Source organism: Lepidochelys kempii, chromosome 7 (genome assembly GCF_965140285.1).
Source record: "Lepidochelys kempii isolate rLepKem1 chromosome 7, rLepKem1.hap1, whole genome shotgun sequence".
NCBI classification, from domain to species: domain Eukaryota; kingdom Metazoa; phylum Chordata; order Testudines; family Cheloniidae; genus Lepidochelys; species Lepidochelys kempii.
In genome coordinates, this window is record NC_136386.1 from 72,999,115 (window position 1) to 73,025,812 (window position 26,698).

The 26,698-nt window shown below is 40.9% G+C and overlaps 1 protein-coding gene across 1 annotated transcript in view; it reads right to left on the reverse strand.

The window, feature by feature from the left end:
• LOC140914757 (LIM domain-binding protein 3) overlaps positions 1-26,458 on the reverse strand; it is a 123,332-nt gene extending 96,874 nt beyond the window's left edge. The window contains exons 1-2 of the mRNA XM_073353349.2: positions 26,381-26,458; positions 12,534-12,661 (exon numbers count right to left, since the gene is read on the reverse strand). Of these exons, the coding sequence (XP_073209450.1) occupies positions 12,534-12,626 (93 nt within the window). The 5' untranslated portion in view covers positions 12,627-12,661; positions 26,381-26,458. The remainder of the gene's footprint in view (positions 1-12,533; positions 12,662-26,380) is intronic.
• Between the last annotated feature and the right edge of the window lie 240 nt (positions 26,459-26,698).

A 26,698-nucleotide genomic window follows, 5' to 3' on the forward strand; every position in this document is an offset into this window, starting at 1 on the left:
CTAACATAATGTTCTTCCACACAATTTGATGGGGTCATCACAAAGTAGTCCCATGCACTGAACAAGAAAGTGTACTACTCATTCCCAACGCCTTCCTGTTTCAGCTATGAAAAAAGGGGTGAGAACCAGACCAGAAAGAGTAAGAACAGTTCCAAATTTAAAGGCTCTCAAAAGCATGCTTAACTTTTGCTTCCTTGATATTTTTACATGTTACTGTGCTTCTGTGCTTCCCATAACATGGAACGCTTCTTTGTGCAAGCTATATAAAGCAAAATACATTTGACACACTAGATTTATTCATGATCATCTAGGGCCCAATCCAATGTTCATTTAAGTCAGTGGAAGTCTCTTCATTGGGGGTTGGATCAGGCCTGTATTGATTCATAAGTGAATATGAAAATCACCCTTTTAATATATTTCTAATAAAATTTATATATACACACTACCCACCCACAACCATTAACCCACTGTTTGTGTAGTGGCTACCCCCTCCCCCATCTTCCTCTTGTCCTCGCTCTCAAAACTTTTCACCTGATCCTGAAATCAACAGTACTGCACAGCACCAATACAGTGAGATGAGATGGCCCACACAGCTCTGCCCGACCTGAGGAGCAGTGAAGGAGAGGAACCTGACCAGACCAACCAGTTGATGTCCCTGACCTGAGAGGTAAGACGGGGTCTAGAGCAACAACTGTCCTAGCTTACATGCCAGACCAAAGCACCTGTCCTTGACTGATGAGCCTCCCCGTATCCTCAGACTATTAATAAAAAGCTGCATTTCCCTCATCTTTACTGTCCTCTTTTTTTCCCCCTCCCTTCTGGGTCTGTCTGTTTTATCTTAAGTAGGAAAGTGACTATCATTCCAACATAGAACTGAACTACAGAACTAAATCCTTTCTTACCCACCCAAAAAGACTGTTTGGCTGAAGAGAGAATTTAATCAATATTCATCGACTCCAAAAAAGGGACTTTCATAGGGTTTTGATAAAGTTTATTTTGAATAATTAATTGTAGTTCCAATGCTCTTTACGTTGTTTTGATTCTTTTCCTTGTGTGGCACCTTAGAGACTAACCAATTTATTTGAGCATGAGCTTTCGTGAGCTACAGCTCACTTCATCGGATGCATGTGATGCATCCGATGAAGTGAGCTGTAGCTCACGAAAGCTCATGCTCAGATAAATTGGTTAGTCTCTAAGGTGCCACAAGTACTCCTTTTCTTTTTGCGAATACAGACTAACATGGCTGTTACTCTGAAACTTTTCCTTGTGTGTGTGTCAATCAATCAATAATTTTCTAACTTTTGGCATGAATTTTATAGTGTTTGTAAGCAGGGTGAGGTCGCTGTATACGCAACCCTGAACCTTCTTTAACACTGTTTAAATATTGGACAGTGACTGGGTTATATTAACCCCTTTAACTCTTGGGGCTCATACATTCCATCTAAATTAACAGAACAGTGCCGGTGTGTGTGTGTGTGTGTGTGTGTGTCCTTGTCTGCATGTGCTGGGGAATAGGGATGTGGGTGAGGATCAGGTGGAAAAATAGGTTTCTGTAGGTGGAGGTCTGAAAGTATACGAAAGAGAGGGGTGAAACTATGCATGGGGCCAGGAGGAGGGTGCTGGGGTGGGAAAGGAGGCAATAGGAGACACCAGAGTTCCCCTAAAAAAAACATAAACACAGTAACATTGATATCTATCCATGTAGCTGGCTGTCAATAATCGATACACACAATTAAAAAATGAGATATTCCCATCCAGAAAAACAAGCTGCACAAACTTAAGTTGTTACATTTGAGCTAAGGGGGCTAGACTGTGTATTTCACCAGACACAAAGTAAACATCAGGAAATAAACACCGGACTCATTCAAATGCCCCTCTTCACTCCATTCATCAGTTCTCCTTCTCAACCCTGAGCTATCAACACACAGCTTTAACTATGGCCATAAATACAATACACTGACAAGACATACATTTTAATTCTGTAAGTGGTATGCAAAAATTAAATGTTAACTTTAGAACAATCGATCAATGAAAACAGATCACCATTCACATGGTTTCTTTAATGTTTAGGAAAACATATCTTCTTGATGCCACTATTTTCAGTCTGATATGAAGTCCTCACTTTCTAAATCACACCAGTACAAAAGATAAAGGAATACATAGAGTGAAATTTATGGAAGCCACACCAGACCTACATTGTCATCAGAATACAAAAAGGATAAACATGATCATATTCTACCTCCATCTCCCCTGTGAACAGCACATTTAGTTAGGTAAGAGACTTTATCCCAAATAATTCTTTATACTAGAAGGGACCTGGAGAAATCCGATTAATACTTCCAGAGAGGGCCACTACATTCAAACACTGACAAAACAATCACCTCACAAAAAGGCTTTTGTAACAAAGGCAACTGGACAAGGGAGCAGAAAGGTATTTGTCTCTTGCAACTTCTAACTAAAGTTCAGCAAGAAGCACATTAAGTTTGTTTCTTAGTCCAACCAAGTTCAGCCAGCTCTGATTAAAGATCCTCCCTTGGGTTAGCTGTCTTTTTTTTAAAATCATCCCCTTCAGTACCACCTGCTCTCTATCATTCTGGAACCAGCTGTGACTAGGCTAGAAGGGAATGCTGACATTCTCAGTTAGAGGACAGCTTCAACTGCTCCCCCCCACCCCCCAGGATGAAGGGAAGGCAGCCCAAATGCACCCTAACACCATAGCATTCTGGATTTGGCATGATGTGCAAGAATCTGGGGTTACAAGATGTATTTTGGGAGTTCTGGATGCCCTGTCCCAAGCAAGCATTCCAGAGGTGTGAAGTAAATGGAGCATTAGCTCCAGTTCAAAATAGCTTCCTATGTTACAGGATGCTTTAAATATAGAATGTCAGTCCCCATAGTGGACTTAGAGGGATGTACTTAGATGTATGGAGGGATGTACTTGTGTCCTGGTCCAGGTACCAGTTATATAGTGCCTTACAGTTATTATTTCTCTTCACGCTGCATAGTAATTCTGACTAACACTGGCTGTACATCAATGAGCAAAAGGTAGCTCATAATTAATTTACAGCCTTGAGCTGATGATCTTTTAAGAGAAAAGGCTTAGGTCAGTATTAACAGCAAGGATGGCCAACCAACAGCAGCAGCGAGGGAGCCAAAATAGCTCAGCAACTGGCATTTGGACTCTTAGCAAGGCAGACTGGATGACGTAGTTCCAGTATCATGAAAGGCAGAATTCTTCCTAATCCATCAGCTGCCATTGCTACAAATCAGTGTGTTTGGAATGATTCTGAACAAAGAACAAAACCTATTTATTCACAGTATTCAAGTACAGGCATCCGCTAATGCAGATGCTACCTGTCTCGGCTATGTGCGTGGGAGGTGCAGAAGGTAACTCCATCCTTGCTGATGGATTTACAGTTATGACAGCAGCAACGTTTGGCCTGTCAGGTTTTCCTGAAGGGAGAAGAAGGGCAAGATCTCATTGCTGCCCTGGAAAAAATGACTGTCAACTACCCCATCATTAAAAAACTGGAATAATTTTATATGGAACAATTCAAGATCCCATTTAGAGCTATTAGTTAATATGCTGGTGGGTACTTATTTCCATGGTACTCAATCCCAGACACAAAGATGGAAATTTTTTTAGAGTTGCATGTATGGAAGGAATTTGGGGACGGGGGGGGGGGGGGGGAGATTTTTTTTCAGTTATAGAAACTAACACAGATGAAGTGCTGACTATTTATGCTGCTGAAAAAAAACCTCCCAACAGAACACAGAAGTGGTTTTTCCTTTTCCCACAAGACTCAGAATCTATGACAAGGCTAAAAGATCTCTTCTAGGGCCTTAAAATTGGATAATGTTTGAATGCTGTTCCCAAAGAATACCTGTCTCTAGCAGTGGACTGAGTTTGGGGCCATGTTTAGCGGATATATGACCTTGCTATTATTGTTTTGCAAGAAGTTCTCGTTTGATTTGGACTGTTAAGTTGTGACAGTGACAATGAAGAATACATTTTTTTTTGTTTTATCATCTGCTAGCCATGTTTTAACACATTTTGAAGAATATATCACTGTGTTTGTGTTGACTTGAGCTTTACATCATTCAATGTATTTAAATACAAATAGTGTGATTGAATAGCATACCACGAACAATCTGTGTATAGGCATTAATTCAGTTTCTTACTAAATGCTTTTTATTGAAGATTACCAAGGTTTTCCACATTAAATTCTAACTGAAGAATTTAAAAGATTGTACAAGATCTAATTCTTATTTCCTAGGGTAACCTTTTTAATATACAGACTTTAATTATAATCCAATAAGGAGAAATTGTCCTGTCACACGCTGTCCTCTCCTTATGTACAAATCATCCATTTTCAGTTAGCATTATTCCTTTAATTGATATAAAAGGTGGCATCTCAAACATTTTGTCACAAATTAAGCTTTTCAGTGCCTCAAGACTTGCAGGAGTCTATTTTCAGCATGTTAGGCCAGGTTTCCCCCACACAATTTCCTCATCATCTTTGCACATCTTTTAATGGGAGTCAAAGGCTGCAACTGAACACTGAGCCTTGGATGCATTACTAGCCTGGTATAGGAAAATGCATGAGAATAAGTTTGTATTTTTGGTGAGTAACTGTACAACATCCCTGTACAAAATTCCATTTGAGTATAATGATTTAATCCAGTGTTTATTTCTTTCTATTTTATCTTCTTACAATCTCCTACATTGAGATCATAATTACAGCTGGCTGGAAATTTTTCAATGAACCATTTGTCTGCCCCAAAATGCCTATCAAAAACTGAAACAGTTTGTGAAATGGGGTCAGTTTCAATTAATCTCCAGACACAAAAAATTTTTGAAAAAAAACCCAAACAACCAGAAAGTTTCAGTTTGAGTAAAAATAACTGTTGATTAGTTAATAAATTCAGATTTAAACAAGTTTTTAAAAAAGACAAATTGAAATGAAATGTTTTGAAAATTGCAAAACAAAATATTCTGATTGACCCAAACTGAATTATTTTGTGTGTTGCTGGTTTGTGAATTTTTTTGCAATTTTGGCTTTTCATCTGATATAGTAATGGAAGTTTTTAGAAAAATTCTCACTGGACAGGAAAACCATTTTCATAATGTTGGATCTGTGATTTCAATGTTTTTATTGTGGTATCAGATGATGTTACACACAGATTGATGATCCAACAGAAGGCAAGAATAGGTATTAATGAATAAACAGCCCATCTCGTTCAGTACACAAATAGAATAGCTGCATTCTGCAGCTGAAACAGAAAGGAAAGACTGCTGGGACATAAACTGGTATGATTGTGCCAAAATGGGCTATGCTATGGAGGGTTTTGTTATATACAGCCATACAACCATCAGTTAGCCCAGGGCCTCAGCTATTGTGACAGGTGCTGGAAAGAATGCCATTTGCTTTGGCCTATATTTTAACAATACTAAATATGTCACCTGAAATTAAAAACATGTCCAGACCCGAGAAATTGGGTGTTCAATAAAAAACAAAACAAAACTATGATCCACACAAAGGATGGATGCAAGATATCTATTGTATATTCACAGTTGCTACATCTTTTACATACTGCTAGCTTATGGCAACAAGCATAGAAGTGAATTACAATGAATATATACCTTGTACTTTGGCTCCAAATACACACAGTCAACCTGATCTCAAGGAGAGTCCATTTAGCCAACCTTTGTAGTTGGTCCCATATCCTCTCTGTGGGCCAGTCAGCAGAGGGCAACATTGCTCACATGCAAACCACACACAAAACCAGTACATTATACAATGATGCTGGAAGGATTGAAATTCAAAGCACAACATGGATTCCAAAAGCCCTAGTCTAAGACCAAATAATATGCACATGTCCTTTTTTAGAATGCTTTCCCCAAGGGAGAAAACCAGAAGATTTCCTTTGTACACCATGGTGTTGCAGCATGCGGTTGGGGGGTGGGGGTGGGGGAGAAGAAATCAGTGATTCAAATACTAGGTTCATTATGCAGTTGAAAATCACTTACATTTAAAAAGACAAAGAAGGGAACAGTGTAGGGAAACTAATGATCTAAGAGGAGGAACATACAGCATTGCATGAATAATTATTGGAGAAGGCTAAGGTGGAAAAAGATGAGTCCTTATGTACTGAGAGATCCTGGATGGTACCTTTGTTTCCAGCTGACCACAATAATGATACATAAACAGCATATAAATACATGATTGTGTGGCATAAAGGTTTTTAGTGGTTTGGGATGGCTTTGTTACTCACTAAGTCATCTGTGAGTTAAGCAGGTCATCCCAAAGGAATGCTGATAAACCCTGTATACACCACATTACATGCCACCGATAGCATGAACCAGAAACACATACAGTTGTTGTTATTATATAACTAGACGTGCTTTGAGTGTTCTTAAAAATTGCACTGGGACTGTCTGATGCCCCTTATTCCTCCACTAGCTGTTAACTGAGAGTTCAACAGTGGAGGGCCAGGAGAGAGAGATACCAATTTAAAACTCTATAGAAAAGAACCTAAAATAGCGTTTCTAGCTATGAAAATAATATGACATTAAAGTCCAATAGCTTGGACCTTCCAGAGCTTAAAGCAAGGGCTGCTTGTGTCTAATTGGGAAAAAAAAAAGAGAAATCTCTGCTTACCAGTGGTAAAAAGGTCCCATTTCCAATATTGGCAGATAGCTAGATATCAGACCTTTAGCTTCTCTGTGGTCTAGCGCGAGCTATTATCTTTCCTGAGCTGTAGGTTTAGGTATTGCAGAGGATTCCACATTTGGGGGAGAAGCATGGAATCTTTTCTCTGAAAGTCTGATTTTTAAATATGACTTTAGAAGGTTAGAAATAATCTTGGCAGAGATGGATCAATGAGTAAAGATCCGGGGAGGGGTCAGAGATGGTCAAAGGTGTATAATAAATGCACTCTATCCATTTGTCATACTAATATCAGCTCCACATATGGGATGCATACACAGCACACTTACATATGATGTGCTGCTTCATATAGGATTATACAATTTTTAATGAATTTGGACATTAGTCAGTGTAACCCAAGGTTACAAAGTTATATGCACAGCTACTACTCAAACACACTTCCGCAAACCTGCTTGCCTACTGCCACAGTTAAACAACAGGAAAATCTGGTACACCTGCCAATAAAAAATCATCCGGATATCTATGCAGTGAGTGGTAGCTAGAATGATCTGTGCGGGAGATGGGAAGAGCCTAGCATACAAAGCTTAATGCTCTTAAACTTTGTAAATATTTATTACTATTTAAGCAAAGTTTCTTGGTCTAGCTAGAGTAAGTAAGAGCAGGAGTAGAGGAAATTTTTGATTGCTTCATCTTTGAAGAGGGAGAAAAGAACAGATTGGTGTGTCATGGAATCAGTACAGGAACTGCTGGAATGGGATTAACATATTCCATACCAAAAAAGGCCACGGTACCCTTACCCTTTCAAAGGTTATATCTCTGCACTAGACCAGGCAGAGATAGAGCATGAAGTCAGTGTACTAAACAGGAAGTCAGATATCTGCTGTCCAAAAGATGCTTTGTTTTTATGCTAAGGCACCATGGCAAATTCATCATTTATGCTATTGTTTCCCCATTTAATGCCTCCAGTGAGTTCTGTGCTCCTCTACAGAGCTTCTATGTTATCAATTTACTCAGGTACATTTTGCCCTTTTGAAGGCAGTTCACATGCAGTAGCACTCAGCTGTCCAGATGATGAAATGACAAATCACTTTGATGGTGGGGAAGGAATGTTGCTTCAAACAATGTTCCAGGCTTCACCTCCTTCAGTCGTGAAGAAAACTAAGGGGGGCCTCCATCATTCATCACTAGTACACCACGCAAGGTGAGGAGTCTCCATGTACAGCAAGTTAAACAAAAGTGACAGGGGAATTCTCTCATATACATTATAGTCCTTCAAAGGGGAAGTGCTGTCACATTAATATCTCCTCATGAAGGATGGTGTATACCTCTGTGTGTGTGGTGGTAGGGGTGGAAGAGGTAGTAAGGAGGGAAGGATTTTGGTTAAAAAAAAAGTCAGCCTAGCAAGTATGATAAAAATAAACTTTCGTGTTCTTCCAGTGCCATATAAAATGGTTTATATAAGCAGCCCCATAGTGTTTTGTTTATTACCAGCATAAGTATATGAATTGGTGGAGGTGGTTCCATTTCTTCAGTTTCCTTCTTCCCACTGTTCACCCATAATGCTCACCATCCTGTTACACCTTCTATTGTATTAATTTAAAAAAAACAAAACCAAAAACCACATATGTCTTTTGCCATTTTTCCAGCCCCAGAGTTTTGGCTTCTGAGTTGGCACTGAAGGCAACAGTAAAATTATATATTATATAAATATTGCCCAGCCAATACAGTGGTGGATGAATTAGAAATACCATATTGTAGATTGATCAACCATATGTAATGACACTGTACATATATCACTAGGATCATCTCAGAGTATGATTAAATCTCTCCACTCAAATTTAAACTATGGTTTCAATATAAGCCAATTCACATGCCTCTTGTTTCTCTCTGGACTGTTGATGGCATTCTACATTTCACTGGAACACGAAGAGAATCTACCTATCTTAGATTTTTAATATAACGTTCACCAACCATGGTATCTAAGTACTGGAATGATGATAGCCTATTAGGTAACATGGCAGATCAGCAGCAAAAGGTTTAAATTTACACAGCCCGCTTCTTACACAGGGAAGAATAGAGAATTAGATGTGTCAATGCAATTGTTGTCTCAGAGCATCCTCCTCACCACCAGTCAATGAAGAGCACATGCAGGCTTAGAAGAAAATGGATTACATCAGCACTAGGATTTTTGCTGGCCTCGTCAATTTAGAAAGGACCAGAGTCGCTCACACAATCAGGCCATTGGCTGAGCACCTGTAACTGAGCTGAGCACCTGTAACTCCCATTCATTTCAACAGGAGTGACAGGTACTCAGATCTACTGAAATCTAGAATAGAGCAAAATGCTACCCTAGACATTTGCCTATCCTGCTGCATGGCAAGGTTAGCCCTAGAGGGTGTGAGGAGCTGTGAGGTGGGGACGGAAAAAAAACGTGAAACTACAAAGGTTGCTCTTTTATTTGCTAATGAATACTCCATTCCATAGTTCAAGGAGTACGACGCTGCAGGGTTACCTTAAATCTTCCACGCTTGCTTTCTCCCCCTACCCCAAAGCGGACACCACAGAGACACTTATTTTTAGATGAAGAACAGGGTATTAGGCACAATGCTCCATTTCATAGGAACACCAAGATATGTTTTCACCTGTCATTCAGCTGATTGACTGGGACTCCTGTGTCTCAAACTGTTGAAGACTTGGCAGGGATTTGATCACCTGGACCTCCCAGAAGAGAACAAATGATAGTGCCTCAGAGCGCATTAAAAAACAAACCAGCCATCAGACCATTTATTTTTGGCAAGGCGCAATTCTCCTTCATTGCCCATGATTTAAAATGTAATGATAGTCTTAGGAAGAGAAATCATAATAAAAGCTCTTATATAGTATTTTTTATCAGTGAGATCTCCAAGGGCTTTAACAAAGGTTTTTGTTTCTCCCATTTTACAGAAGGGAGATGGAGGCACAAAACAAGTGAAGTAACTCGCCCAACGTCATCCAGCAGCAGAGCTGGGAATACAACTCAGGACTCCTGAGTCTCAGTCCAGCGCTCTACCTACTCGCATATGCTGCTTTGGGAAGAATTGGAGATTCCGGTCCCATCACATGCTTCTATGGGTCAAATTCTGTTTTCAGATAAGGATGTGTAATCTCCATTGACAGCACTTGGAGATTCATGGAGCATTGTGTTCCCTCAGAACAGAACTTGGCTCATAATTTTAAAGTACAATATTATTCCTGTGAAAACATTTTTGTGTGTGTCATATGACTGAGTTCACCACTTGCCTCGCTTATGACTGCAAATTAATTGCTGACAATGGGGGGGTCTCTTGACCTGTTTTGGGATATTTATATAAAAAACAGGGTTTATTAAACTATTATCACCAAAAGGTACAGGACACAATGTTTCAATTAAAAAATAACACAGTTTCCAAACATTCCTATTCCCACCAATCCCCCTCTCTGAGAAGGGAAAAGTCTGTGTACATTTTCATGTACACAAACAGACCATGATCCGCTGTTATTTTATATTAGATACAAAACACAGTTCCAGAGTAATATTCCCAACTAAGAACAATGTTTCACTGGGCAAGACTTCAAACAGTCTCACATCGTATTTGACATTATCACTGCAACCGAAAGTCAGCCTCATGAAGGGCTCAAAGTTGTTGAGATCACTGGCAGTTGAGGGTGTTCAGAGGGAGCTGAAGCAGTTTTTTGGGCCTTGATCCAGCAAAGATTTACACTCATGCTTAAATTATATGCTTTCAGCAGTCCCACTGAAGTCAATGGGACTCTCACAGTGATCCGGGCCTGACATTTTAAGTTCTTTAGGGCAACAACTGTCTTTTCATTTGTGTGTGTACACAGTCAGCAAAATGGGGCCCTTGATCCTTGATTGGTTGCCTCTAGGCACTACAAATAACTAGGACCTCACAATAAAGGGCACTAAAATGTCACAAGTATGTCTACATGATATTAGCAAATCTACCATAAGCAGTCTACTTCCTTACCTTGTGCGGGATAAGGGGAGACCTGCACTATCTACGGTACTAAAATTAGCTTAAAACTGGAAAAGTAATTTTTATTTTTCTGACAATATTTTTGTAATGCTGACAACAGGGCAGCCTTCTATCATAACAGTACAGAACAATGACACCTTTGCAGAGAGGATAAAGAAAGGGTTCCTCCTATCAGAGTAGGAGCATATAAATTTAGCAACCTGAAATTAATGCAGACTCAGCCTTGAACGGAGAGAGACACACACTATACCTATACACAAGAGAGATCAAATAAGACAGAGCTTTATAGCGTAAAGGTTAAAATGGATAGCTTCCCAGGATTTCAAAAGCTTGCTGAAGTCTTTGACTCATGACTGGCGCAAAGATAATCAGTTTTGTTTCCAAAAGTCAACATAATAAATGTATTAAAAGCTTCAAATGCTGGAGGATCAGACAAAGTTTAGCTTTCCAAATGAGTGTCGATAGTATGTAGCATCCAAAACAGTTCTTTTATTTGCCATCTACCTGTTTATCTGAGCAGATCAGTTTGTTATTCTTTTAACACTTAGTTAAATAAGTAACCTCTCTTGCCTCCACCACAAAAACTGGAACTCCCGCTGCAGCTAATTTTGTGAAGGAATCAGAACACATTTTGGACTGTACATTTCTGTGTCTATGTCTAAATAGTCTGAAATAATACTTGAAACTGACTTAACAAAAACAATATAGGGAGCGAAATTTCCAGCTGCCAAATTAGAACTGTTAAATAACTGCTTAGTTGCTGATTAGAGAGAAAATCTTTCCCATCTACAAATTCAAAAGCATTCAGTGTTGAGAGGTTTTGTAACACCTCTCTCCTTTTAGGAAACTAGTAAAATAGGTCGGGTAATAACTAGAGCATGCCCCTGGATTGCCTTTAAAAATTACTCTTAGAGGAAATAAAGAGGTGGAACTGCAAGCAATGGACTGATTTATACTTAATAACTGCACTGAGTAATTAATTATTACATCATTCACTGTTTTTCATCAGCAAATAGAAGGTCCCTGTACAATTTAAGACAATATTTTCAGCACTATTGAGCCTTCTGCTTCATTCTGTGTACTTTTAAGCCCATTACAAACCTCAGCAAGTTTTATTTAAATCTAAGATTAAAAAAAAAAAAAGGCAACAAAATCCCCAAACCTACCACCATGTTCTTCTCAAAAACAGATGAAATCATCTTTGACACTGGTCTTATTAGCTGATGTGGCTACACTATTCTGTGCCAAGTAAGAAAAAGAAATAGTCACAGGTCCGAAAGCTTGATGGACTACAGATGAAAAGCCTTGGGGGGGAAAAAATGTCAAAACAAAAAAGTCTGACAAAACCCAAACTATACACATTTATAGGGAGCTACATGCTCGTTTTTTGGAAACTTCATTTGATTTATTATGATCACTTCTTTTTCCTTCCCTCCATCAACAAACCCCATTACAAAGTAAATAAGGCCCCTTGGCCACAGAAAAGAAGTAACATTACGGAAAATAAAATTGTTTTATAGCATGACAGAAACATTAAATTTAAAAGTAGGTTTTTGCTCTTGTTGAGTAAAGATGCAGTTTCATCTTTCTTATACAGTCCATCTAAGATGTCGCTTCTTGGCATTATCAGCTATGCCTTGAATCAGGAAGTTTAAATGTGCTAAAAGAAAACATGCTATTATTTTTCGTTCTTCTAAAATGCTCTGTTTTTTTCAGTCCCTTCTGCCTCTATTTCAACAGACTGATCAATCTCTTAATTTTGTCCAGGTTAGAGCGTGCATTTAGCAACTCCTTTGCTGCTACTTTCTAACCTAAGCAAATGCAAGAAGGCTTTTTGTTCACTTACTCTGGATATGGTCAAGGGCATGTTGAAGTCCTTTCCCCCTTGCAGTCGGAAACCCCATGGTCCAGGTCCATTGAGAGTCACGTTGTAAGACATTTTGTAACTCTTTTACACAGGTCACCAAAAAGGCTCTACAGAAAAGGGGTGGGGGTGGAGGGATAAAAGAAAATAGTTTTAAAATAAAGAAAAAAAGACAACATTTACAAATATTGAGAATACAATAATTGCTTCTTTTTTGCCTTGCCTGCTCAGTCCTGCTGAAGTGCCACCTAAGAATAGATAGGAGCTATAATACAGATACTGATATCCCAGCTGAGCTGTGGCCCATAAAAGGCTTGTAACCAAACACTTACTATGCAAGGACTCCATGACTCACAGATCTAATATAGCCCCCTGGGAGGTTAGCAGATCTTTCTAGGCTCCCCAAGTCAGTCTTCATGCTCAGAACTACTTTAGGGGGGATATTAAATAAAAACAAAAAACCACTACCAACAGCAAACCCAGTACCCAATTTAGGATTCACTAGAAGTCCGAACATTAATACCCTGGTAACAACTGCAAGACTTTTGCTTTCCAAAGCCACTTATAACTGTTGCTCCACAGAGCATACATTCATATTTACTTCATTCTGAGATTTCATGCACTACAAATCAAGTTCTTTTTATACTGACCCTTTCCTTATATCCCAAGTATATGAATTGGGAATCATTTGCTCCTCTCTCTGCATTGACCTGGTAAACTGGAAAATTTGCTGCAGTACTGGAAAAATATCTGCCCCATGCACCCACCAATTCATGAAAAGATGTTTGCCCCTTGTTTCTACAGCCTTTACTTCTTCTAGGGAAAAATATAATTTATTCTGTTATCATGCAATAGAAGTGGCTTTTTATTGTTTTTCATAAAGTCACCTTTGATTTAAAAAAGATCTCTGCAGCTAAAGCATTTTGATCATGTTACTGTCAGGTGACATTTAAGAATTGTCAATTAAGAAAAGAGTATCTAAAGACAATAGTGCTGTGTCCAAGTGTGTTTTCTAGTTTATTTTTGGAAGGTTTGATAATTTGTCTCCATTTCTTAGTAAATTGAACATTTTAAAGAAAAAAAATTTTGCTCTCTAGCAAGTCAGAAGATATTAAGACACTATGCAAACATTATTAAACTATATCTCTCAACCACCATGTCGTGTAGGTTTCAGAGTGGTAGCCGTGTTAGTCTGTATCAGCAGAAAGAATGAGGAGTACTTGTGGCACCTTAGAGACTAACAAATTTATTTGAGCATAAGCTTTTGTGGGCTAAAGCCGACTTCATCAGATGCATGCAGTAGAAAATACAGTAGATAGATAGATAACATGAAAAAATGCGGGTTGCCATACCAACTCTAAATGAGACGAGCCGATTAAGGTGGGCTTTTATAACAGGAGAAAAAAAACTTTTGTAGTGATAATCAGGATGGCCCATTTCAAACAGTTGACAAGAAGGTGTGAGTAACAGTAGGGGGGAAATTAGCATGGGGAAATAGTTTTTAGTTAGTGTAGTGACTCATCCACTCCCAGTCTTTATTCAAGCCTAATTTAATGGTGTCCAGTTTGCAGATTAATTCCAGTTCTGCTGTTTATCGTTGGAGTCTGTTTTTGAAGGACTGTTTTTGGGTTGGTTGCCCAAAACAACCAACTCACAATACCCATGTAATTAAAATCAACACAGCACCAAAGTGGACATGGCTTCAAAGGGAAGATCAGATTTATGGGAGACTCAGTTTGTACCTGCCTATTCATTACTATGGCTAGACTCCAAGGGTATGTCTGCACTGCACATGAAACCCAAGTTCTGACTCAGGTTTGAGCCCACGCCCCACTTCCATCCACACACAAATCAGTCTAACATGGGTCAGCCAGAACTCAGATCCTAGGACCCTGCTGGGGGAAGTAGATCCCACTGTGACTTGGGTCCAAGCACTGTCATTTTGCAGTGGGGATGCAGGTCAAGCAGCAGACCAGAGTCAGAAGGTTTGCATAGTCCAGTATGGACACGTTAGCATGGCTGTGAGACCTGGGTCCACCAACTGTAAACCCAGGTTTACAATGCTGTGTGGACACTCCAGCACAGGCTTGGAGACACTGTCTACAAGCCCAGGTCCCACAGACTCGGGCTTACTGTGCAGTGTAGACATGCCCAAAGTATCTGTAAAATGCGACACCAGCTTATTTAAGCCCCACCTCACTGCAGGGCTCACTTGTTGATGCTAAAACAATTCATTTGTTAACACCATCAGTTATGGATGAGAAGGTCATAAAGTTTAAACAGCTACTCTCTCACTTGGGCTAATTACTCAGTGTTGACAATATAGTGTAATACTGTATAGGGGACTATGGTGTTAGAGGGGGCAGTGTTCCCTTGGAGAAACTACTGAACCCATGCAGCCACAGGTACTGTCTTTCAAATGAAACATAAAAAAATCGAGAACTTAATTAGTCCAGCTCATTGAAGAAGAGAGATCCCATAGCACTTTCTACAGGAATAAGGTTGTTATTTCCAAAATTCTGGCTGCATTCCAACTTGAGTAATTGCATTCTGTTTATCTATATTCCCCTTTAATTTCAAATAAGCACAATATGTTCTTCATTTGCTGCACCTCCTAAGAAGCTACATAGTTCCTTCTTGTCATCCCAGATCAATGGATGAAGTAATCCCTATTTGTGTTTTGGTGAAAAACAAAAAAGCAGATTTCCTCAGATAAACCTGAGACAATCAAAGGTACATAATGACCCAGAATCAGTTAAAAGTGTTGATGGGAGGTCAGTCTGTAAGTGGCACTATTGCTACAACTGAAATCCTAAATGCAGTAGAGAGGTTAGAGAGAGCAAAAGACCACCACTGCCCTATTTAGTATTTCTTGGGTAAAGATTTAAAGCCAGGAGGAAATAAAGAAGGAAAGTATTCATGTTTAGGCTTATTTTGGCAGTTTGTCAGAAGAGCAACTTGTACAACAATCGTGTACTGGCAAGGAGTTGGCTTAAATCACACCTCTGTATTTCCTACCAAAGGTCCAAATGCTGCCCTGGGTTACCACTGATAATAGATAATACTCCAATAATAGAATTTACTCCAACCCAAATGCAAGATAGATACCTCCAAAACATGCTGCAAAGGGCCCAAAATATATTGCTGTGTGTAATACATGATCATAAAAGCTGCATACTGGGTCAGACTATGGTCCATCTTCGCCAGTATCCTTTCTCCAACAGTGGTCTGTACCAAAGTTTCATGTAGGTGTACAGATTAGGGCAATTATGGAATAATCCAACCCTGTTTTCCACTCCGGGCTGGTCAGTTGACCAAATATTGTCAAATTATGGAAAAAATGATCAAATACTTTAAAGCCCTAATTTATTAGAATAGTGACAAAGAAGAGTGAGACTTTATGGTCTTCTCCTCCTTCCCCTCCTGTGAATTTGTGGCAAGTTTCAGAACATGTAGCGGAAGAGCATCAAAGAAAGATCAGCTGCGTATGTTTCATGTAATGTGGAGAGGTCTGAAGCCATAGGTGGCAAGTTATATGGGCCCGTGGTGCATGGCTCCACCAATGTTTGAGGTTATATTTAATCAGAGCCGTTCCGTCCATAAGATGGACTGGGCCAACCGCCCCAGGCTCTGAGCTTTGGGGGGCCCCATTCTTCAGGGTACATGGGGTCCAGGGCAGCCTGGGGGTTTAGCAGGGGTCCTGGCATCGGCAGCAGTGGGCGGCCTGGTGCTGACCTGCCCTGCCCCAACCCCACTCTGCCCCCATTCCACCAAGCCTCTACCCCTGCCTTAGCTCTTTCCAGCTTCCACACCCTCCACTGAGCGATGCCAGGAGCCAGTGGAGAGGGGCGGGCTGGGGCCGGGTCGCTTGCTGCTGCCTGCGCCAGGCCCCCCACTGACCCCTCAGGCCACCCTAGACCCTGCGTCCCCCTGAAGCGCAGGGCCCCCCAAAGTGAGCGGCCCGGGGCAATTGCCCCGGTCAGTCCCGGCTCTTCTTGGACCCATTCTGGGCACCAGCAAAAATTATACAAACTTGGCACCCATGTCTGAAGCAGATAACATACTAGGTCTCTTCCATCTCTAGCTATTACAATTCTACTTGTGTGAACGAGATCTAAGTAATGTTAATGTAGCACTAGACCAAGTACACAGTAACTTAGTGTCTCACTACTATGGTTCTTCAACATTTTCCATTCTGTGGACCACTATATGAGAGAGATCCTCTCATGGACCACAGAGTCACTGACTCACTACAATAGATACTGCTGTGGAAAAGGAATTAAAATCATTAAATCAATGTTACAGTTTATGAAACAGAACTCTGAGGACAGCTGTAAAGTCTGTATGATTTAATCAGATAAAGGAAAGCAAAAGATGTTTACAAAAATGGCTTAAAAAGCAGTAGGGGACAGGAAAATACCTGAGTAAAATCCCTGAATGGCTACCTCTGTTCAGTTTACTGTTTGAGAAATAAAAGACACCACTTATTCAGACACTGTTAAACTGAGGACACTTGTGCCTATTTTTTTGGTGGTTCTCCATATCCATGTGAAAGTTCAAGATAGCTTGGCATTTTCAGGTAGAATGTAGGGAACACATTCTTCTGTCCTGGCCAACATTCCCTTTCAGTACAACAGGATCTAATGCCCAAGGCAGTGTGAACTATGTTTCCATGTTTTCCCACACAGTCACTGTATCAACAGCAGCAGTCTCTACCAACCCTTGTAGAGAAGGGATTCTAGAATGCTCATTTCCCTGCTCTCCCTTTACTGTGTCCCTTTCCCTCCCCACTAACTCTGCCTCACCTACCTCTCTTTCTTGTTCCCTTCTCCTTGCCACTCCTCCATTTAAGCCTTGTGCCACATAGTGAGCTGTTATGGCATCCAGAGCTCTTCATGCTATTGTCATACCACCAAGTTTGCTGTAAAGTCCTGCAGCACAGACGGTGCTAGTTTTGTGCATATTCATGCATCTGGAGCAGAGGACTGGTGGTGTGACAGTCAGTTATATGCAGTCAAGAGTGTCACTCCAAATGAAATAAAGTCCACCACCCTCTGTGCTGATCATATGGTGTCTGATTTTCAAAGACCCAGCGACCGTCGGAGTCAATGGGAAATGCAGGTGCTCAACACATCGGTGGGGGAATCAGGCCCTAAGACCATAGGGGGAATCTGGGGCAAAGAGAGACAAATAGGTTACCCCAGTGTGTAGTGCCATCCAGCAGCAAGTCATTGCCACTAGTATCAGAGTAACAGCCGTGTTAGTCTGTATTCGCAAAAAAGAAAAGGAGTACTTGTGGCACCTTAGAGACTAACCAATTTATTTGAGCATGAGCTTTCGTGAGCTACAGCTCACTTCATCGGATGCATGCCGTGGAAACTGCAGCAGACTTTATTTATACACAGAGAATATGAAAAAATACCTCCTCCCACCCCACTGTCCTGCTGGTAATAGCTTATCTAAAGTGATCATCAGGTGGGCCATTTCCAGCACAAATCCAGGTTCTCTCACCCTCCACCCCCCCACACAAATTCACTCTCCTGCTGGTGATAGCCCATCCAAAGTGACAACTCTTTACACAATGTGCATGATAATTAAGTTGGGCCATTTCCTGCACAAATCCAGGTTCTCTCACCCCCTCACCCCCCTCCCAAAAACCACACACACAAACTCACTATCCTGCTGGTAATAGCTCATCCAAAGTGACCATTCTCCCTACAATGTGCATAATTAAGGTGGGCCATTTTCAGCACAAATCCAGGTTTTCTCACATCCCCCCACCCCCATACACACACAAACTCATTGTCACTTTGGATGGGCTATCACCAGCAGGAGAGTGAATTTGTGTGGGAGGGTGGAGGGTGAGAAAACCTGGATTTGTGCTGGAAATGGCCCACCTGATGATCACTTTAGATAAGCTATTACCAGCAGGACAGTGGGGTGGGAGGAGGTATTGTTTCATATTCTCTGTGTATAAATAAAGTCTGCTGCAGTTTCCACGGCATGCATCCGATGAAGTGAGCTGTAGCTCACGAAAGCTCATGCTCAAATAAATTGGTTAGTCTCTAAGGTGCCACAAGTACTCCTTTTCTTTTTTGCCACTAGTATGTAACTGTAATAGGGTCCTCAGTGGGCTGTGAGGCCTAGTGGTTAGCATCCACTCAATGGGGAAATGATAAGGGAGCCCAGGCCCACTACTCACCAGGCTCTTACCCAAGGTCCTAAGAAGGTCAGCAGCATTTGACCTCTGGGGGGGGCACCCTCTGAGTTACCCTCCCTGGGTCACTTCCTACCACTACTTCCCTCCACTTCTGGTCCCAGATAAGGCAAAAGACAAATTAAAAGGTAACCAAACCATCAACCCCAACCAGGCTCATTGCATAGTCCTGGCATGTCAGGGAGGCATCTCTAGCCCCTTTTGGGAAGAGCCTTTAGGATAGGTCTGTACTCCTTTGCAGCCTCCAGAGCTTGGTTGCTCCCTTTTCAACCCTGTCACCAATTTATAGACTTTAAGGTCAGAAGGGACCATTATGATCATCTAGTCTGACCTCCTGCACAACGCAGGTCACAGAATCTCACCCACCAACTCCTGTAACAAACCCCTACTTATGTCTGAGCTATTGAAGTCCTCAAATCGTGATTTAAAGACTTCAAGGTGCAGAAAATCCTCCAGCAAGTGACCCATGCCCCACACTGCAGAGGAAGGCGAAAAACCCCCAGGGCCTCTGCCAATCTGCCCTGGGGGAAAATTCCTTCCCTACCCCAAATATGGCAATCAGCTAAACCCTGAGCATGTGGGCAAGACTCCCCAGCCAGATACCCAGGAAAGAATTCTCTGTAATAACTCAGATTCCACCCCATCTAACATCCATCACGAGCCATTGGGCATGCCTACCACTAGTAGTCAAAGATCAATTAATTGCCAAAATTAGGCCATCTCCTCCATAAACTTATCAAGCTTTGTCTTGAAGCCAGATATGTCGTTTGACCCCACTGCTTCCCTTGGAAGGCTGTGCCAGAACTTCACTCCTCTGATGGTTAGAAACCTTAGCCTAATTTCAAGTCTAAACTTCCTGGTGGCCAGTTTATATCCATTTGTTCTGGTGTCCACATTGGTACTGAGCTTAAATAATTCTTCTCCCTCCATGGTATTTATCCCTCTGATATATTTATAGAGAGCAATCATATCTCCTCTCAGACTTCTTTTAGTTAGGCTAAACAAGCCAAGCTCCTTGAGTCTCCTTTCATAAGACAGGTTTTCCATTCCTCGGATCATCCTAGTAGCCCTTTTCTGCACCTGTTCCAGTTTTAATTCATCCTTCTTAAACATGGGACACCAGAACTGCACACAGTATTCCAGATGAGGTCTCACCAGTGCCTTGTATAACGGTACTAACACCTCCTTATCTCTACTGGAAATACCTCATCTGATGCACCCCAAGACCGCATTAGCTTTTTTAATGGCCACATCACATTGGCAGCTCATAGTCATCCTGTGATCGACGAATACTCCAAGGTCCTTCTCCTCCTCTGTTACTTCTAAATGATGCGTCCCCAGTTTATAACAGAAATTCTTGTTATTAATCCCTAAATACATAACCTTGCACTTTTCACTATTAAATTTCATCCTATTACTATTACTCCAGCTTACAAGGTCATCCAGATCTGCCTGTAATGATATCCCAGGCCTTCTCTGTATTGGCAATACCTCCCAGCTTTGTGTCATCCACAAACTTTATTAGCACATTCCCACTTTTGTGCCAAGGTCAGTAATAAAAAGATTAAATAAGATTGGTCCCAAAAACCAATCCCTGAGGAACTCCACTAGTAACCTCCCTCCAGCCCGACAGTTCACCTTTTCCCGCTGTAGTCTCCCCTTTAACCAGTTCCTTATCCACCTTTCAATTTTCATATTGACCCCCATCTTTTCCAATTTAGCTAATAATTCTCCATGTGGAACCGTATCAAATGCCTTTCTGAAATCGAGGTAAATTAGATCTACTGTGTTCCCTTTGTCTAAATAATCTGTTACCTTCTCAAAGAAGGAGATCGGGTTGGTTTGACAAGATCTACCTTTTGTAAAGCCATGTTGTATTTTGTCCCAATTACCATTGACCTCAATGTCCTTAACTACTTTCTCCTTCAAAAATTTTTCCAAGACCTTGCATACTACAGATGTCAAACTAACAGGCCTGTAGTTACCCGGATCGCTTCTTTTTAATCTTTCTTAAAAATAGGAACTATGTTAGCAATTCTCCAGTCATACGGTACAACCCCTGAGTTTACAGATTCATTAAAAATTCTTGCTAACGGGCTTGCAATTTCATGTGTCAGTTCCTTTAATATTCTTGGATGAAGATTATCTGGGCCCCCCGATTTAGTCCCATTAAGCTGTTCGAGTTTGGCTTCTACCTCTGATGTGGTAATATCTACCTCCATATCCTCGTTCCCATTTGTGGTCCTACCATTATCCCTAAGCTCATCATTAACCTTGTTAAAGACTGAGGCAAAGTATTTGTTAAGATATTGGGCCATGCCTACATTATCCTTAACCTCCACTCCATCCTCAGTGTTAAGTTGTCCCACTTCTTCTTTCTTTGTTTTCTTCTTATTTATATGGCTATAGAACGTTTTACTATTGCTTTTAATTCCCTTTGCAAGGTCCAACTCTACATGGCTTTTGGCCTTTCTCATTTTAATCCTAGATGTTCTGACCTCAGTAAGGCAGTTTTCCTTGTTAATCCCTCCCATCTTCCACTCCTTGTAGGCTTTCTGCTTTTTCTTAATCACCTCTCTGAGATGCTTGCTCATCCAGGTTGGTCTACAACTCCTGCCTATGAATTGGAGCATGCTCTGCAGGGTTGGAGGGGCGGGGCTAGCTGAGCCCAGTACTGTTCTTGAACCCCTTCCATCCTAGTGTGGGGTTTTTATACCCCATCACATTAACTCAGAGCTTAGTAAAGCACTTTAGGAAACCTGATGATGTAATAAACTATTCTACATAACACCCTTGTTTTTGTCAAAAAAAAACTTGTGATGACTTTTAATTACAGCTTGTTTTAGTTCCTTAATAGGCCTTTATAGCACTTTAAAGAGCATCTTTCTCAAAGTCTTTTAGTTTGCCCAAGCAGGTGGCATTTACTATCTTTAATGGTGACCTCCTCCCCACATTCTTCAGCTTAGACTTCCCCTTAAAACAAGAGACGTACGTATATAGTAATTATGTTTAATCAGACGAGAAGGTCACAGACTTGACTAACAACATTTAAAAAAAAATTCAGGGAACAGGATGAAATTTTCTCTTCCAATATCAAAATGAAGGATTATCCAGAGTTCAGCAAGTCCCACCAGTGTTGCCCAGCCGTTAATTAATAGAAACAGCCGTGAATTCATGTCACAAAGGAGATGCAACTGTAAAGGTAACAATGATACTCTAACATGGACACTAATGTATCTCGTGCGCAAGGGGGAGAATGGTTACCTCAAAGTAATGTCTCAGAATAGAACCAGGTCATGGTTTGACAACTAATGGCAGATTCATTAGAGTAGTGGAAACAATTCGTAAATGCTAGGATACTACATTGGTGTACTATAAAGAAAGAGCTTGAGGAAAGTTACGACTGAATGCTTGGAAGTACATTACTATCAACTGAATGGAAAGACAAAAACCTAGCATCAATGCAGAGTTAAGACTGAGGAAATAAGCACTAATCAAGTCACAGAAATTCCAAGTGACAAGGTTTCTTTGACTACATTAATTTTGTCACATTGCTTATCCTGTATATTTTATTTGCAGCAGTGAATTAGTACCCTGAACATTACTGATAACAAAATTGTAACACCTATAACAGTGGTTTTCAAACTGTTGGTCGCAACCCAGTACTGGGTCGTGGAATCTAAGGCACTGGGTCGTGGCAGCTCTGGTCAGCACTGCCGACCAGGCCGTTAAAAGTCACGTCTGCAATGCTGCCTGGCTAAGGCAGGCTAGTCCCTACCTGTTCCGACACCGTGCTGCGCCCCAGAAGCGGCCAACAGCAGGTCCGGCTCCTAGGCGGGGAACCACAGGGCTCCATGCACTGCCCCCTCCCCAAGTACTGGCTCTACACTCCCATTGGCTGGTTCCTGGCCAGTGGGAGCTGGCGGGTGGCGCCTATGGGCAAGAGCCACGCGGAGCCACTTGCACGCCTCGGCCTAGGAGCCAGACCTGCTGCTGACCATTTGTCCGCGGTGCGAGGACAGGCAGGAAGCCTAGCTTAGCAGCCCTACTGCACTGCTGACCAGGAGCCATGCAAGGTAAGCCCACGTCCCAGCTCCGTCTCCCAATCCCCTGCCCCAGTCCTGAGCCCCCCAACCCAGAGCCCCCTCCTGCATCCCAAACCCCTCATCCCTGGCCCCACCCCAGAGCCTTCACCCCCACCCCAAGCCCTGACCTCCTCCCACATCCCAAACCCCTGCTCCACCCCAAAGCCACTCCCACACCCCGAGTCCCTCCTCCCCAGTTCCGTTGGGTTGCGGGCATCAATAATTTTCTTCAACTGGGTCGCCAGAAACAAGTTTGAAAACCACTGATCTATAAGATTAAGAATCTCAAAGATATTTACATCAGAGGTAGGTTGGTTGACACTTGACTTAGGCTCTGATCCTGCAATGAGCTCTATGCATATGCAGAAGATAGAAACAGTAGCTTCTCTGAAGGACTATTTTGATAACAATCCCCTTGGTAAACTGAATGAAATTTCCTTCTTCAAATTAAATCTTCAATATCTCTTTGCCTCAGTATAATCTGTCAAATGAGGACAATAATATTTAACAGGTTTCAGAGTAGCAGCCATGTTAGTCTGTATCCGCAAAAAGAAAAGGAGTACTCGTGGCACCTTTGAGAGACTAACAAATTTATTTGAGCATAAGCTTTCATGAGCTACAGCCAATAAGGTGCCAATAATATTTAACACATCCAATCATTAAAGCAAGTGATTAGGTTAGTTGCACTCACCAACACATCTGTTTGGGGGAAATCAATCCAATATACTAATATGCCTATTTTAAGTATGATGTTCTGTTACAGTAATCCCAGATATTCCAAATCTTTGGTTTAAGCAAAGGTTAGTTACGTTTCCCGCGGCTGCAGTTAGTTCAAATCAGATCCTGTAGGAATGGTATTTCAGGCTAAGCTCCTATAGGAATGGTATTTCAGGCTAAGCTCCTATGTGGGGTTCAGGAACCTCAATAGAGCTTAGCATTAGGCCTATGGAGTTCAGACACCCTTAAAGTCCCCTGAACTTCTATAATGCTGATGTTTGCCTACATAATGCTAGATAATCAAATGTGCAAGATTAAAGTGTTTATAACCGGGGCCTCAAAATTAAGGGAAGTGAAAACTGGTCCAGATAAAATAACTGATTCAAACTTCATCAGAAGAACAATGATAAAAATCTGAACCTCCTTGGAGATCCAGAGGAGTTTTTAAAATAAACAAACAAAACAAACATACATTTCATGAGACGTGTCAGACTGACAGTCCTGGGGTCCCTTACTTATCCAGCAAATGTGTACCATGTGGGCAGCAGCCATGTGATTCTACCCACATGGCCCCACCAATATGCCTTGTTCCTTACCCAGATGACCCACTATTATAGGTGAGAGTGGTTAGTTAAGTCACTCGACTTCTGTATTGAGACTGCCATCAAGCTTGACAATTTGTGCCAGCTGTGATGGCCATTTGTGATGTGATGTGAACTGCAATCCACTAATAGACCCAGGACACAAAGCTTACTTCATATTCAAACACACCTTGGATGGTTCTTAGTTTTAATTTCTATGCCTCTGGATACTTCCTTATTTTGGGAGACTCTGGAAGTGGAAATGCTACATGAAGAGCTAACTACCTGGCCTTCCGTCCAAAACCAGGAAGCAGTAAAATCTTCACTCTACCAAATGCTACAGTACTAAGAAAAAATTGTCTTTTATAAAATGTTTTACTAGGATTTACTCTAAACACTCTAATAAAATGAGAATATGGGACCAAATCCTGAGTTAGAGCACCGTCTACTCCCATGGTTTTCAAAACAAAGAGTCAAGGGCACCTGAGCCATAACAAGATTGGTCTTATATGTAGGACGAGTATAATCCGTTGATTGCAAATGAATATATCATTCATAATGTAGTCCTCTATGATTTGGTGATATGAGGCCTGTAAACTATTTCACCTTCAGAGGCGGATAAACTGAAAGAATTTTATTTTGATGGTCGGATCCCAAAATGATCAAGTCAGACCAACATTCAAACAACTTGCTCAACAGCTTTTACATGCCCAACACCAAAGGCTTTTTGTTTTTTGGTAATGTCTACCAATAAAGAAAAATGTTAATGTCTAAGGATATTTTATAAAAATACACAGCAACCCACTTTATACACAGCTCATTTACAAATTATATATGCTACTTGTGCATATGGCAACGTCCTTCCATTGGCTAGGGTGTACCATACCCAATCTCTGGGCAGAACTGGAGTTTTCACCTTATGTTTTTCTATGCTGTTCCAATTCCAGAGTTATTTCTGAGGGGGGTTTTTTGCAGAAGAAGGAAAGCAGTTAGAAACTGTAAGTCTTTCCTCATAATAATGTCCAGCACTGTTGCTTAAATGGTCAGCAGTTTGGGATTGTTAACTTCAGCTTTGTTAGTGTTATGACATTGTAATGCATTTCTACTTGATGCCAGCATAAATCCTTTATTAATTGGAGCTACAAGCTTTGTTAGATCTAATGCCTCAAATAACATGAAAAGAGCAGATGTGTATCATAGAGAAACTACGTATGCATAATCAGCATGTCTGTTTATATTATTGCATCCTTTAGCATTAGAAAAAGGTTTGAAATAGTATTATCAGTTTAGATCATGGGTTCTCAGTATGTACATCCAGCTTTAATTCACATACGTATAGCATTTAACCTATGAATATCATGCAATATAGAAGTTGCACCATTTAAATAGTGTAGGTCTTCACAGAGGGATGTATAGAAATTATGCTGCTGCTGGAGAGATGCTTTAAAACAAGTTGACTTTTAAACTAGGATTGGCACCCCAAAAAAAGGTGACAAAAAAAAAAGACTACAGATTTTTGTTAATACAATTAAAATTAAAGTTCATCAGCTTATTGCTTTCATGAACAAAATCTGATGATGGGTCATATTAACAAATAATAGAATATATTTTGCTAGTTAGCTGTAGAATATAGGTTTAAAAACATTTTTGAGACTAGCTCAGAAGCAATTTTTGGCTCAAAATTTTAAAAATAAGATAGTTTGGCAAATACAAATGGATTATTCCAAGTGTATCACAAACACATCCCCTAGCATACAACTAATTAGAAAAATAAAATGATAATTGTAGAAGGAGGCTTAAAAGTAGTTTTTGGTTTGTTGCGGGGGAGGGAGGGAGAGAGGAATGATATGCTGGCTGCTAACAGCCTCTGTTGAATACTGGGTGACCTGTGTGCTTTGGAGAGGGGCGAAAAAAAAAAAAAAAAACCGAACAGCTGATCCTATGTGATTAGTGAACAAATGGTCTGAAGTAAATCCCAGCTAGCACATCAGACTCATTAAATACCCCAACAGGCACAAGCATGAAATGCAAACAACATGACAGCCACTTCAGTAAATAAAATTAGCATGCTCCATTCTGAGAGGAAAAGGAAGAAAACTATCAGCAAGAGATAGAAACAACATGCAGTAAGTGCAAAGTAGTAAGGAAAAGCCCTTGGTTAGTAGGAAAAGAATTAGTGTAGCTAGACAGTTGACAATGCTTAGATAGAGTCGTGCTGGTCACTTCTACCTGAGAGTAGCTCTGCAGATGTCCTCTGGTACTCTTGTGGCTCTCCTGTTGCTCCAGCTGCAGATTTATCTGATCCCTGCATCCCCAGTGACGTAGTCAACTCAGGCCAAAAGGGGGGGGAGCTTGCTTAAGGTGGATCTCTTAAAGCCACAGTGCCACATTTCTTTTAAAATATTTTTAGAGTTTGCTTTAAACTTGGTTAGTTTTTACCTTTTGGCCACATACTGGCCAACATTCAGAATCTACAGTTTGGGGTGGGGGAACTGGAACACATATTTCACTCCATTTCTTTGGGAGAACTTTTTGGGGAACAAAACA